This window comes from Varanus komodoensis, unplaced genomic scaffold, assembly GCF_004798865.1.
Source record: "Varanus komodoensis strain SLA01 unplaced genomic scaffold, ASM479886v1 scaffold193, whole genome shotgun sequence".
Lineage (NCBI taxonomy): Eukaryota > Metazoa > Chordata > Lepidosauria > Squamata > Varanidae > Varanus > Varanus komodoensis.
The window spans coordinates 106143-118902 of NW_025335558.1; the positions used below are offsets into that span (position 1 = coordinate 106143).

Genomic DNA, 12760 nt, shown 5'->3' on the forward strand with positions numbered 1-12760 from the left:
GTGTCAATTCATTGTCCATGGAAAGTCCACACACATGACATGAGCATAATAATCCTCCTCTGCTATTAGTATTCATCAAGTGGTATTCAGAAGCATGTATGTGATACTGAGAGTAGCACATAGCCATCATGAATATCTTCATAGTGTTACCAAGTTAGAAGAAATTAAATATTAGCTTGCCATATAATTCCAGCCTAACTGCATTCCTTTCTTCTATGGATTACTGACATGTTCTAATACTTTCTAATTGTTTGTTTTTAGAAATATTTTGATATTGTATGTGAAAATTGGTGTGCTGCAATCTCACTTGCTTTTGAAGAGCAATTTAAATATTTAAATAAAATATTGTTGTAGCATGATTTACTGTTGTCCTAAGTTAGTTGAATGTGGGAATCCCCTGCCCCTGTTTATTGCTTACTGAGTTCATTTATTTACTTTTATTTAAACACAAAGTAAACTAGCATTGAAGTAATTCATTTGGAACTTTTCACTTTGAATTCCATGCTATGAAATCTCTCATGCCAAAGATCTGAGGAACAGAATGTTCTGCAATGAAACAGAAAGACTTAATTAATCTTTTCAGTGGCTTGGATTATTTTCCATTCTTCTCAGCAATTATTCCTGGCAAGTCAAGATGATTCGAACCAGACTTTAAACATTGAAATCATTCTGCTTGGGTTCCAGAATCTGTATCATCCAATGGCTTTCATCTTCCTGACATTTTTGGTGATCAACATCTTGACAATAGCTTGGAATCTCCTAATTATTATCCTAATTTTGACTGATCCATGTCTCCACACCCCCATGTACTTCTTCCTGGGGAACTTGTCTTGTCTGGAGACCTGCTACACATCAATTGTTATTCCACCAATGCTTTTAGGGCTCTTGAAGGAGAGGAAGCACCTTTCTCTGCTAGGTTGTTTAGTTCAGGCTTACTTTTTTGGGTCCTTTGCAGCTGCTGAATGTTTTCTCCTAGTTGCAATGGCATATGATGGGTACTTAGCAATATGTTGTCCTTTGCACTATGGTGCTGTTATGGACCACATTTTATGCACTCAGCTCTCCACTGCATCCTGGATCATGAGTTTTCTTCTTGTTGGCTTTGGTTTCTGCCTCATACTGAGAAGACATTTTTGTGGCCCTTGGGAATTAGAAAATTTCTTCTGTGATTCCATAATGCTGCTTAAACTAACCTGCCCTGTCAGTGATCAAACTGAACTAGTTTTTCTTATCCTTGCAGCCATGGCAACTCTCATCCCATTCCTGTTAACTGTAGCATCTTACATTGTCATTGTATCCACTATCATAAGAATCCCATCTAGCACCAAGAGGCAAAAGGCTTTTTCCACCTGCTCTTCCCATCTCACTGTGGTAACAATGTTCTATGGAACGCTCATTATGGTGCCACCTACTGAGATGTTTGCTAAAGTTCAGAAATACCTTAGTCTGCTGTACACAGTGGTGACCCCCATGTTCAACCCTGTTATATACAGCCTGAGGAAAGGTGAATTCCAAGGAGCTTGGAGAAGAACATTTAGGAGAATCGTAATTTTGAAATGACCAGCAATTTTGAAAATATTGCCTAACGCATTGTGTCTGTTTTATTGAACTGGTCTGAGATGTCAATGAAATATTTCCGCAAGGTTCATTGCTCATAATGTTGCTAACATTTCTCAGGGTTCACATAAAATGTTCTAGAAATTTATTGTAGAAAAAATGCTTGTGATTTGTCCTTGCATTCAGAGTTTATGTACATTGGAGTAGGAAACTGACCTCAGACAATTGTTGAATTATGATGCATACAAAATATTTCTACATGAGGAAAAAGTCCTGTCCAAATTAGGGATATGTACACAAGAAAACTCTATCCAAGTCCTTGTTGTTTGTGTTGACCCAGGTCCATGTTAGATTTTGAGATTTGATTTTTTCTGTGTATTTTTCCAAATGTACTTTTGAAATGTAAGCTTGTTCTTCATTGATTAAACCATGCATAAGCACATTTTCCAGAAGGTTATTTTTCATAAACATATCCTAAATGTGCACATGGAACCTGACAATTTTGGGAGAAGTGGATGGTGGTCAATGAATCACATTGCAAGGTGATAAATGTATGACCTTGGATTGTGTTCAGGCCCATGTTTAGACTGGGATATATGAACTGAGATAATCCTACTTTTAAAAAAAATGAACTGAAATGGATTCCTGATATTCCTGTCCTTCTATCAGAATGAAGAATGGAACAGAAAGAGGCTTGCTCTGACTTCTCAGGACCAGTCCCACCATGCACCAAGGTGCAGGAGACTGTTTCAGGCAGCTGTATTAGCTCTAGAAGGAGGGAATAATTATGTGGTGATCAGCACTGAGTCTTGCACTGCATCTTACAATGGACACTGCAAGAACAACAAGGGATTTTTGGAAAAGGGTGATGGTGGATAATAATGAGTGAGAATGAATTGGTTGGTTAGAAAGTTTTAAATGACAACAAGAAGAAGTGAGACAAAATTTGCTCAGGAGGTTTCACTGAACATGTTTCCAGAATTACCTGAATACAGAAGCAGCCCGAGGCCTGCTTCTCTCCCTTTACAGGCTGATCAGGATAGGAGGCTTTCAGTTTAAATTATGAACAAACATGAATTTGGAAATGCACCTCTTAGCTCTGAATGTAGCTGAGAATTGTGAACAGAATGAGATAATATTCTGGACTATGAACTTCCGCAAAATCACTTGGCACATATCCATCTAATTTCCTGCCTTTCATCTATAAAATGGACTTTTTAAAGTTTAAACAGATTTGGATTAGGATGCTTTGGGGGCCACGCCATTGAGTTTTGTTCTATTTCCATCCTACTGTGAAATTCATTCTATCCCATTTCCACATCAGATTGTAATTTGCTTAAGTTTGCATGAAAAGGGCATGCATTTTGTACACATTTTTCAAAAATAAAAAGCACATTTAGCTTTCATTTATTTAGCTTCCATACTCTTTCATATTTAATTATTTTATTACTCCACTGCTGTCCCATGGAGTTTCCCTCTTGCAACAAACAGAAGGCTTTCTACATGTTGCTAGGGAAATAGAACCTGGATCTCCTGAGTCCTGCTCCAGTGTTCCTACAACTCTGCTACACTGGGCTCACCCCATCCTCCCCTTCTATCCCATTGCTTCCTTCATCCTGCCAGTAAGAACTAACAATACTACTACTATCATGATTTCATTGTATGTATATCTTACACTTACACTACAGCATTCAGAATGAAGTAAGCCAAAATTTCTGAGAAAAGTTAAACCTCCCACTCAAATATGGAGATTCCCCACTCATTTTTTTCTCCACCCAAAAATGGAGTGGGAAACTCTGGAAGACTGCTTTTGCTCATTCCCAGTTATATTATATGGTTATTGACATAGGTGTAGGATTTGGTTGCTCTTTTGTTACTGCTGATTTTATTCTTGTTGTCAGAGATTAGGTCACTTTGGTTTAAAGGCAAAAAAAAAAAAAAAAAAAAGCACATTTCTGGCAGAAAATCTCACTTTCCCACCTCTTTATCACACATTCATGCATTCTGTCACAGGAGGGCATTGACTGAGCTTGGATGCAAGTTTGATCAAATATCACTAAATGTGATATAGCACAGCTTAGAACATTACAAACATCATGCTAGCAATCACTACATGAATGATAGTGATTAGCATGAATATAATTAAGAGGAGGTGAGAGAATTCAGGGGCTTTTCACAAAATAGCATTTTACTTACCTGAGGGATGCCAATATGTAGGCTGCAGTTTAAATCAGAATTGTGGTTTGTTAAACTGGTTGTGACCCTGTTAAACTACAAGGAGAAATGTATAAAGCTGCTTAATACAGTGATTATAAATGCCCAGCATATAACATTTAGATAGATAGATGATTAGGCAAATAAATGGATGGGTGGGTGGGTGGAAATATACAGACACTGCTGGGTTCCTTTCATGTGTTTGTTTTGTGCCAGTGCTGTATATCCATTGTGAGGGGCTCCAAAATGAGCAGCTTCTTCCAAATGGTGATGCAAAATTGTATACATCAGTCTAAATGCCATGCTCTTTTCTCAGTCCCCTCTCCCTCCCCTCCCTCCCTCTCTTTCATTCAAGTAACATGCGATCTTCTCCCAGCTGTTAAATAAACCTTCCTCTCTAAAAATTCTACCTACTCATTCTGCTATTATCACTTTGCTATTTTATGTTTCCCATAGCTCTACATAAGTTATACTTCAAGACAGGTAGCACCAGAAGCATTCTTCCCTCTAGTGTAAAAAGTTCTTGTGGATTCTGTTACTGTGGTGTATGATCCCACAAGTTTTTTTTTCAGAATTCAGTGTCAGATGTGTGTTTTGGAAAGATGCTTCAATAATGAGTACTATGAAGATGGACATTTTATAATAAATTTTATATAGGTGATATAATAAATACGCAGCAGAGAGAGAAAAGTTCAAACTACCACCCTGCATTGAAGTACACAACTGATCCAACTAAGTAGTTGCAGTAATAAAGTCTCCCTACTCAAGAAATGTTTGCCCTTGAAAATAAAATTTGCTTGATTTTTAGTAAATAGACATGGACAGAAAAGACTCTCATTCAGAATATTATCTACATCAGAAACATGTGACTACTTTTTCTTGATCATTAGAGTGGAATATTCAATAATTTTGAAAATTTTGATTCATGAAAAGTATAGTTTTCCTCTAAGGAAACACTGCCTTTCACAAATCACTTGCTTTCTCATTCTGACTGGATTTCTTGGCTTCTTAAGTTACTGCTTCAATGTGATCTAGAGATCATACGATCAATAGCATGAAACCCTTTCCTTTCACATTTAGAATTGCAAAAAGAAGATGACACCCACACACCTCAAACCCAATGTATTTCTCTTAAAAATGCTTATCTTTGTAGAATACTGAATACTAAGAAGGATTACCACACAGAATTGTAGTTTGGATGAGCAAGTGTTTCTTTCAGAAAACATGTATTTATTTTTTTCTGAGATGATGTCCTCTATAATTGGGTAGAAATTATAGTAAATAGATCGATCTAGAAAATTCCTGTAATAATTTCAGCTGGCTGTAATCTTGTACATACATGGATACACCTAGGATCATACAATGATATTTTAAGAGTCATAATTTTGGACATATGTCCACTGTTGCTTTCTAATAGGAAATTACAAGTCAAACAATTCAGAGTTACATTCTGCAACATCTTTGAGAAACTATCGTTGTGTTAGCAAGTCACCCAAGAGAATTTTATTTTGGAAATCAAAAGGAAAAAGAAAAGCTACAGGGAAGTTGCGTGCAATTGTTTCTTCTTGTTATTAAATTTCTTCCAATTATATTAATGATAAGGTTAAATACCTAGAGGCATGTTCACTTTATCAAAGGCTTTTACTAGAGAATCTTTCACCTCCTTATTTCTCAAGGTGTATATGATGGGATTAGCCAGGGGAGTCAACACGGTGTAAAAAACAGAAAATATTTTCTTTACATCCTTCAAGCTGTTTGTTTTGGGCAGGATGTACACCATAATTAAGGTGCCATAAAAAAGACTCAGCACAGTAAGGTGAGAGGAACAGGTTGAAAATGCTTTCTTCCTACCCTTGGTGGATGGGATCTTCAGGATGGAGAGAATGATAAAAACATAAGATGTCAGAGTGAGTAGAAATGGTGGGAATGTGTCTATACAAGCTATAATGAAGATTGCCAGTGTAACTGGTTTGATGTCTGTACAGGAGAGATTAACTACTGGATCAAGATCACAGAAAAAGTGGTTGATTTCATTGGGACCACAAAAAGTCAATCCTGAAATTAACACAATAATTACTGCCAGAAAAATGATGGGGCATAACCAAGATCCTGCTGCCAACCGGACGGTCACTCTGATCTTCATAATAATTATGTAGTGCAATGGTTTGCATATGGCTATGTACCGATCGTATGCCATCACAGCCAACAGATAGCATTCCACAGTTGCCAAAAAGCCAAAACAGTAAAGCTGGGTAAGGCAGCCACTCAGTGTCACTTTATTGTCTCTACTGAGGACACTGGTCAGCATCCTGGGCAAGATGGTTGAGCTGTAGCAGATCTCCAGGCAGGATAGGTTCCCCAGAAAGAAGTACATGGGAGTTTGAAGTTGTCTGTTAGTTGCAACTAAGGAAACTATGGCAATGTTCCCAGCTATAGTCACAATGTAGACCAGAAGAAACATCACAAAGAGAGGTATCTGCAGCTCTTGGGGATTTCCAAACCCTAGAAGAATAAATTCTGTGGTGCTTGTCCTGTTAACCCATTTGGTTTTCTCCATGGTATTTCTGTTGAAAGATGTGGTGTAGAATGAAAAGGAGATCTATTTTTCCACATTGCAATAGATCTGTGAATTGCAGCTGCAAGCTGCCTGATATTCATAAGAAGAGCTTTATCATGAAGAAAAAATTTGCTTCAGAGTTTCATATTCTAATCACAAAGCTCAGAGTTCATAGGTGGAATGCACTATTCAAATAGGACAGCATTGCATAAATGCACAGTTTTGCAGAGATAGTACTAGAATGAGGTGAGGATTGCTGGACCTCTATGGTTGTAACATACAAAGCATCACTCCTTCCTAAACGGACGGGTGCACATTCTGAGTTTCAATTCTGCCATAATATGCAGTTGTGTACTTTCACTCCAGTTGGGAGATGCCAGCCAGTTACACCTGCTTCAGGTCACTATAAGGTAAAAGGAATTCAACCAGGACAACTCAAGTCCCTCTGATTTTCTGTGTTCCTTTTTCAATGGAAGCCTAAAACTGCATGGCTACTGAGAATGCTCAATCTACCCATAGCTTAGTGGAATAAATTTTGTTGGGTTTGACCCCTTAGGTTTTGTCACTATTTTAAACAGAAGTTGGTTCTTTGTGCTTGCTGAAGTTTTCCTCATTCCTTGTTATTTATTTAAGATGCAATTGTGCATTGTAAAACTTTTTAAATTTATAACCTAACTTCTTTGAATGCTGTGAAAAGTATAAAAGGGAAGGGGAAGGGGAAGGAATCAAATTCATAAAAAGTCACTTCAGCCTTCTGACTGTTGACATACTTACCATGTATCTACCAGTGGAAAGCTGTTGACATCATTTTTGCCTTCTTCCTGCTTTGTTAGAACCCTCTAGAAAGCATTATCCAAGCCCTAAAACACCACCCACTCCTTCTTTCCTCAGCATAGTGAAGTGGCTCTGTGTTTGTTTATGTAGATTTTATCGAGATAATGAGGTGATAGCATGCTCTTCACAAGGGAGCTCCTTATTTTACAAAAACCCAGTGGACACATTCTAAGTTGCCACTTTGAATTATTTCAAGACAAAGAATTATTTACTGACCCTGGATGCACTGTGAATTCATGACACAAGAGTCATGTGCACTATAACACAGTACCATGCTTCCTTTATAGCTTACACAGTGGACCTTGGAACTAAGTTGGAGTTAGATATATGCAACATTTCCTGCATTGGCATTATAGTATCTCCAGTCAAGATTGGTTTAAACTTCAACCAATTAATAGACTAGCCAAACAAATTCATTAAACTATGAATCATCTGCATCAAAGTTGAAACAGATAACTGGAACTCCAAGATAGTAGAATATCATTTGCCGAAATAATATATTTAAATTCCAAACCATTAAGCATGGAACCAGAGTGCTTTCTCAGACACTATGTGCCAGGGGTTCTAAACAGAAATTGTATGGCACCTGCCAGGAAAGCACCCCCCTATCCCAAATGCTAATTGAGCAGCTACTCTGGTGCATGAGCAAGTTTTGCTTGCACAATGTGCACAGAAAAGGAGGCAGTGAGTGGGTGCTCAAGGCAATAACAATCAAATTTTCTTAGCTCCTTGGAAAATTCCATGAATGAAGTAAAAATTATTGAAAACTAAAGGCCTTGCCTAAAAACACACTGGGGATTCAGCAGTCCCAAGAGAACTCAATAACCATATCTGAGAGGCTCTGGAGAACATTTGGAATATGCTGTAAATCTCAAAGAACATAGTATTTTTTATTTTTATTTATAACCTTGGTCGTGGGTTCAAAGTGCTGTGCAAGCTTCCTTGGAGGAAAGGGGCAGGATATTCCTGTCATAATTAATGTAACATTTTTAAAGTCCTGTTGTAGATTTTTTTTCCCAAATGTCTCTGTTCACTTGACAAATTGTATCCTCTTGTATTTCCTCTTCTCCTAGAAACATGCTGATCATGAATTTCCTGGTTAATTGGACTAAATGTGCCCAATTCAATAGTCCATCCTATCACACTCTCTTGGACTTAAACCCCCTCCCCCATTTTTACTGTTTGATCTTTCTTTACTTTTTAAAAGTTATTCATGTATATTTAATATCCCTCCTCCCCACTGCTGTGCTGCCACTGGACTCCCAACCCCTTAGGAATTCCTGACCCTTGGGACCTTCCTTAAGATGTGCTCATGAATTTTCCAATTAATCAACATGGACAGAAAAATCTGTGTCCACATGCATGGTAAATGAACATTGTATTTTTGGCTGGGAATATATAAAACATGATATATAGAAGCTTTAACATACTACTCTTTGTTGTTGCCATTGTTTCTAAATTCACCACAACAAAAACACAGTATTGTGCTTGCATTTATTCAATAATACATTACTTACACTAAAGTTTGATTTGCTCCAGTTCTTTATTTCTATATATATCATCTTCCCGACAACCACCTACCCAGGAAGAAGGCTTTCTCATTCATTATCATTCCATTCATATATCCATTTTCCACTCAGAACACTGGAACTCAGGAAGGGTAACTATCCAGAGACTTTCAATCATTCCTCCTTAGGATGGATAAAAAGACACTGATGAATTGTGGGATTTTATTTGTATGAAGATGGGATGATATATTTTATCTGTATGAACATTAGATATGGAAAGACATGTGTGCAAGACTGGGGCCTAAAAGAAACAGAACACACATAACCTGGCCAAATGCACATGCACGGGGGGAAGTTTAAATATGGGGACATTACATCATTAAGAAACATACCTGGCACTAGTCCACAAAATCAAATCATCTAGGCCTGGCATAGCTGGTGAAGCTTTATAATATTGCTATCAAAGTTCAATAATAAGGACCTCATTTATGGTCCACATGAGCTCAGTTGGCATATGGGGTTACTGTTGGCAGGAGAACTAGATTCATACCAGCAATTAATTATTAGAACATGTCATAAATAGCACTGCTTGCTCATTCTAAAGTTACTTTTGCACCCAATTTCTGAGTAAACTCAACACTTGACAGGTAAGCTTGCTCAGAGACTTCTTTACTTCTCTGTTTCTCAGACAGTATACAATGGGATTGACAATGGGGGTTAACACAGTATAAAAGACAGAAAAAACTTTGTTCACATGTTTCAGGGTTTTAGCTTCAGGAAGCATGTAGACAATGACAAGGGTTCCATAAAATATTATCACCACAGTGAGGTGGGATGAACAAGTGGAAAAGGCTTTTTGTCTCCCAATGTTTGTTTGAATTTTCAGGATCTTGGAAATGATCAAACTGTATGACATCAGGGTCAGAAGAAATGGTACAGCCGCTATTACAAAAGAGATGACAAAACCCAACAATTCCATCTGCTGGGTATCATCACAGGCAAGTTTTATCAGTGGGGTGAAATCACAAAAGAAATGGTCTAGAATATGAGGGCCACAAAATGATAACTGGGTGATCAAATACGTTGTTACTGAGTTAAGCAGAAAACAGCTCAGACATGATCCCATCATCATGCATATGCAAAGTGTATTATTCATTAAGGATGAATAATGAAGAGGCTTGCAGATGGCTAAATATCTGTCATAAGACATAGCAGCTAACAAATAACACTCTGAGCCTGCCAGGGAGCCAAAAAGATAAAATTGCAAAAAACAACCCCAAAGACGAATTGTCCTTTGTCCAGTCAAGAAACTAGCTAGCATCCTGGGAAGGATGGATGAACTGTAGAAAGTTTCCAAGCATGAAAGATTTCCCAGGAAAAAGTACATGGGAGTGTGAAGATGGTGATCCCATGCAATAAGAATGAGTATCAGAAGGTTTCCAGTCATGGTCACCATGTAGATAAGGAGAAAAGCCAAGAAGAGAAATATCTGCAGTTCAGGAACATCACTCAGTCCCAGGAGAACAAATTCTGCAAAACCAGTTTTATTTCTCCATTTGGACATTCCCACTGCATCAGCCATGTGGAGATGATAGAAATGGTAATATGGAGATCACCATATCATGGCTTGTAGTAGCTGTATTTGTGCAACTTTTGAATGATTTGGATCTGTAAGAACCATTAAAACATGGCTCATGAAGTTCCAACTCTGCCAGCAGTGTCATGCCACGACAGCCAATGGAGAAGTGATGGAGCAGAATGTCTGCAATAAGAAAAGATATACAGTAAATACATAATATAAATTTATACATGAAATAAACATGACTCCACATCCACCTCAGTTGAAAGGTTTTGCCTAAGGAAAAATTCAAATGAAATTGGGTGTTCTCTTTAAGCAAAAGATCTGGAAAATTGTAGCAGATTCAAAGTTTTGTTACAATTCAAGGCATTTTCCGAGCATTTCACCTATTCCTTATTGGCACAATATTGTCTGATGTGAGATTCAGGCAAAATATCAGAGAAATTTGGATAAAAATGACATAAATTTGGTTTATTTGGTAGAGATCAATGTTGGGAGATAATACCAAAAGGTACATAGCAAACAAATATTAAGTACTATTGAAATGCCCAATTAGAGCTATGTTAAAGTGAAAAGATATGCTTATTTATATTCAGCCACTATTCTAGAAGACAAAATAAGTATAAGGTAGCTGAATAGAACAATCCAATGATGTCACCACCTCAGAGTGAAACCTTAAATGTGGTTGGATTCAAACTAAGTTAATCACACTGAAAGCTCATTGAAATCAATGTTAAAACTATCGTATTTTTTGCTCTATAAGACACACTCCCCTCCCCTCAAAAGTAAGGGGAAATGTCTGTGCGTCTTACAGAGCGAATATGTCTGTGCAGTAAGTCTGTCAGATGTGCAGCCCATGGGGAAGTGATGGGAATGTGCCTGTGATTATGTGCCCATTTGATTCAGAATATTTTTTTTCTTGTTTTCCTCCTCTAAAAACTAGGTGCGTCTTATGGTCAGGCACGTCTTATAGAGTGAAAAATACGGTAAGTGGAATATTGCTAAATATTATTTTTTATAGTCTCCTTGAACTTCTCCTTTGAGAGAAACACATGTTAATGTCAACAAGTAAATCTACATATGTCCCAGAACTAAATGAAAGTAATTTATAACACAAGCCAAAGTTTACTCAAAGTAAGTCTCACTAAGTTCAATTAGTGTGATACAGTTGCTTCAGGTGACAGCTAGACAAGACATGGCTGGAAAACAAAGGTGTGAATGTTGGAGAACAACTGTGTGGGTGCTAAATGACCTAATCTGTTCCTAAAGGGTGGCCTACTGCTGTTATGTATCAATGGTACAACACTGTACCATAGTCAGTGTTGAAGTAATATCCAACTGCCTGGAATGTGGAGGATGCCATCTGACCTTCAATTCAGACAGCAAAATGTTTTGGTCCTGCCCGCATCCTAGCTCACTTTCAAACCATGCTCCTTTACTGCCCGTGCCTCAGGTTATATTGTGTGACTCACAGAAGCTGGATTTTCTTTCACAAATATATGAATTCACTGTATTTGAGCCCATTCATCCTAGGTTACTGTTGACCATTCTAGATGGCTGTGATTCTCCAGTATCTCAGAATTCTTCTCCATCTCCTGCTCCCAGACCTTTTTGTAAAAAATTGACATACTAGGGATTCCCCTTGGGACTTTCTGTATGCATTGCATATGCCCCATCACTGAGTTGGATAGCCATTGATTGTGCTGGATTTAGTTTGCAAGATGGAATATGCATAAAGCATTATACAGTATAATTCCATTTGTGCATAGAAGATCCAGCACCCATTAGTTTTTAACATGCCCCTAATGGCATCCAAAAGGTCCTGCTTAAAATGGTCAGATAAAAGTCTACATACCAGATTTTCCTGAGCCAACTGCTTTCACATGAACTTCTGTACCCTACTGGTGTGTAAAGACTTGAAGAAGAGGTGCCACACCACCAGCAGTTGAAAGAAATAGCCCTCCAATTGTTAGCTTTTAGTCCTTGTTTCAAACTGAGCAGGGCATGTTCTTCAAAAATAATAGGTAAAATACTTCTAATGACTAATAGATGGCCATACATGGTACCAAAAACCCTTAGGATGAAATTCTGTAGCAGTAGATAGTGGTTTTTATCTCTTTAATCCATTTTCCATAGTTGCTCTTGGACTTACGGACAAAATATTACACCAGGCTTTTCCAAGCTGATATCTTCCAGATGTTTTTACTACAACTCCCACCATACCAAGCCAGAATGACCAATCACAATTCTGGCTGGATTTGCTGGGAATTGTAGTCCAACTCAACTGAAGTATACCAGCTTGGAGAAAACTACACTAACCATGCTGCATAAAATATCCAAGATGCTTCTTATTTCTGAATTCACATACCTCACTGAAAGCAATGGTAAGTTATGTCCTGTTTAGGATTCATGAAAAGCTTTCCTTGCAATTTTCAGAATTCAGTAAAAGTTCCAAAATTTCATTCAGCTTACTAACTGTTCTTGATCTGCTTGGCTTTCTTGTGTGCAACT

At 37.7% G+C, this 12760-nt stretch overlaps 3 protein-coding genes across 3 annotated transcripts; 1 reads left to right on the forward strand and 2 right to left on the reverse strand.

The window, feature by feature from the left end:
* Positions 1–699: 699 nt before the first annotated feature.
* Positions 700–1560, forward strand: LOC123022465 (olfactory receptor 10A4-like). Its single transcript, XM_044428161.1, has one exon. The coding sequence runs from the start codon at positions 700–702 to the stop codon at positions 1558–1560; it is 861 nt and encodes a 286-aa protein (XP_044284096.1).
* Positions 1561–5374: 3814 nt separating this feature from the next.
* LOC123022466 (olfactory receptor 6F1-like) lies at positions 5375–6328 on the reverse strand. Its single transcript, XM_044428163.1, has one exon. It carries the CDS (start codon positions 6326–6328, stop codon positions 5375–5377), a length of 954 nt encoding a protein of 317 aa, XP_044284098.1.
* A 2946-nt stretch (positions 6329–9274) lies between these two features.
* Positions 9275–10234, reverse strand: LOC123022467 (olfactory receptor 5A2-like). Its single transcript, XM_044428164.1, has one exon. It carries the CDS (start codon positions 10232–10234, stop codon positions 9275–9277), a length of 960 nt encoding a protein of 319 aa, XP_044284099.1.
* Between the last annotated feature and the right edge of the window lie 2526 nt (positions 10235–12760).

Excerpts from the sequence above, each read along its gene's own strand:
- LOC123022465 (XM_044428161.1), top strand. The coding sequence starts at position 700 with ATGGCTTTCATCTTCCTGACATTTTTGGTGATCAACATCTTGACAATA.
- LOC123022466 (XM_044428163.1), bottom strand. The coding sequence starts at position 6,328 with ATGGAGAAAACCAAATGGGTTAACAGGACAAGCACCACAGAATTTATT.
- LOC123022467 (XM_044428164.1), bottom strand. The coding sequence starts at position 10,234 with ATGTCCAAATGGAGAAATAAAACTGGTTTTGCAGAATTTGTTCTCCTG.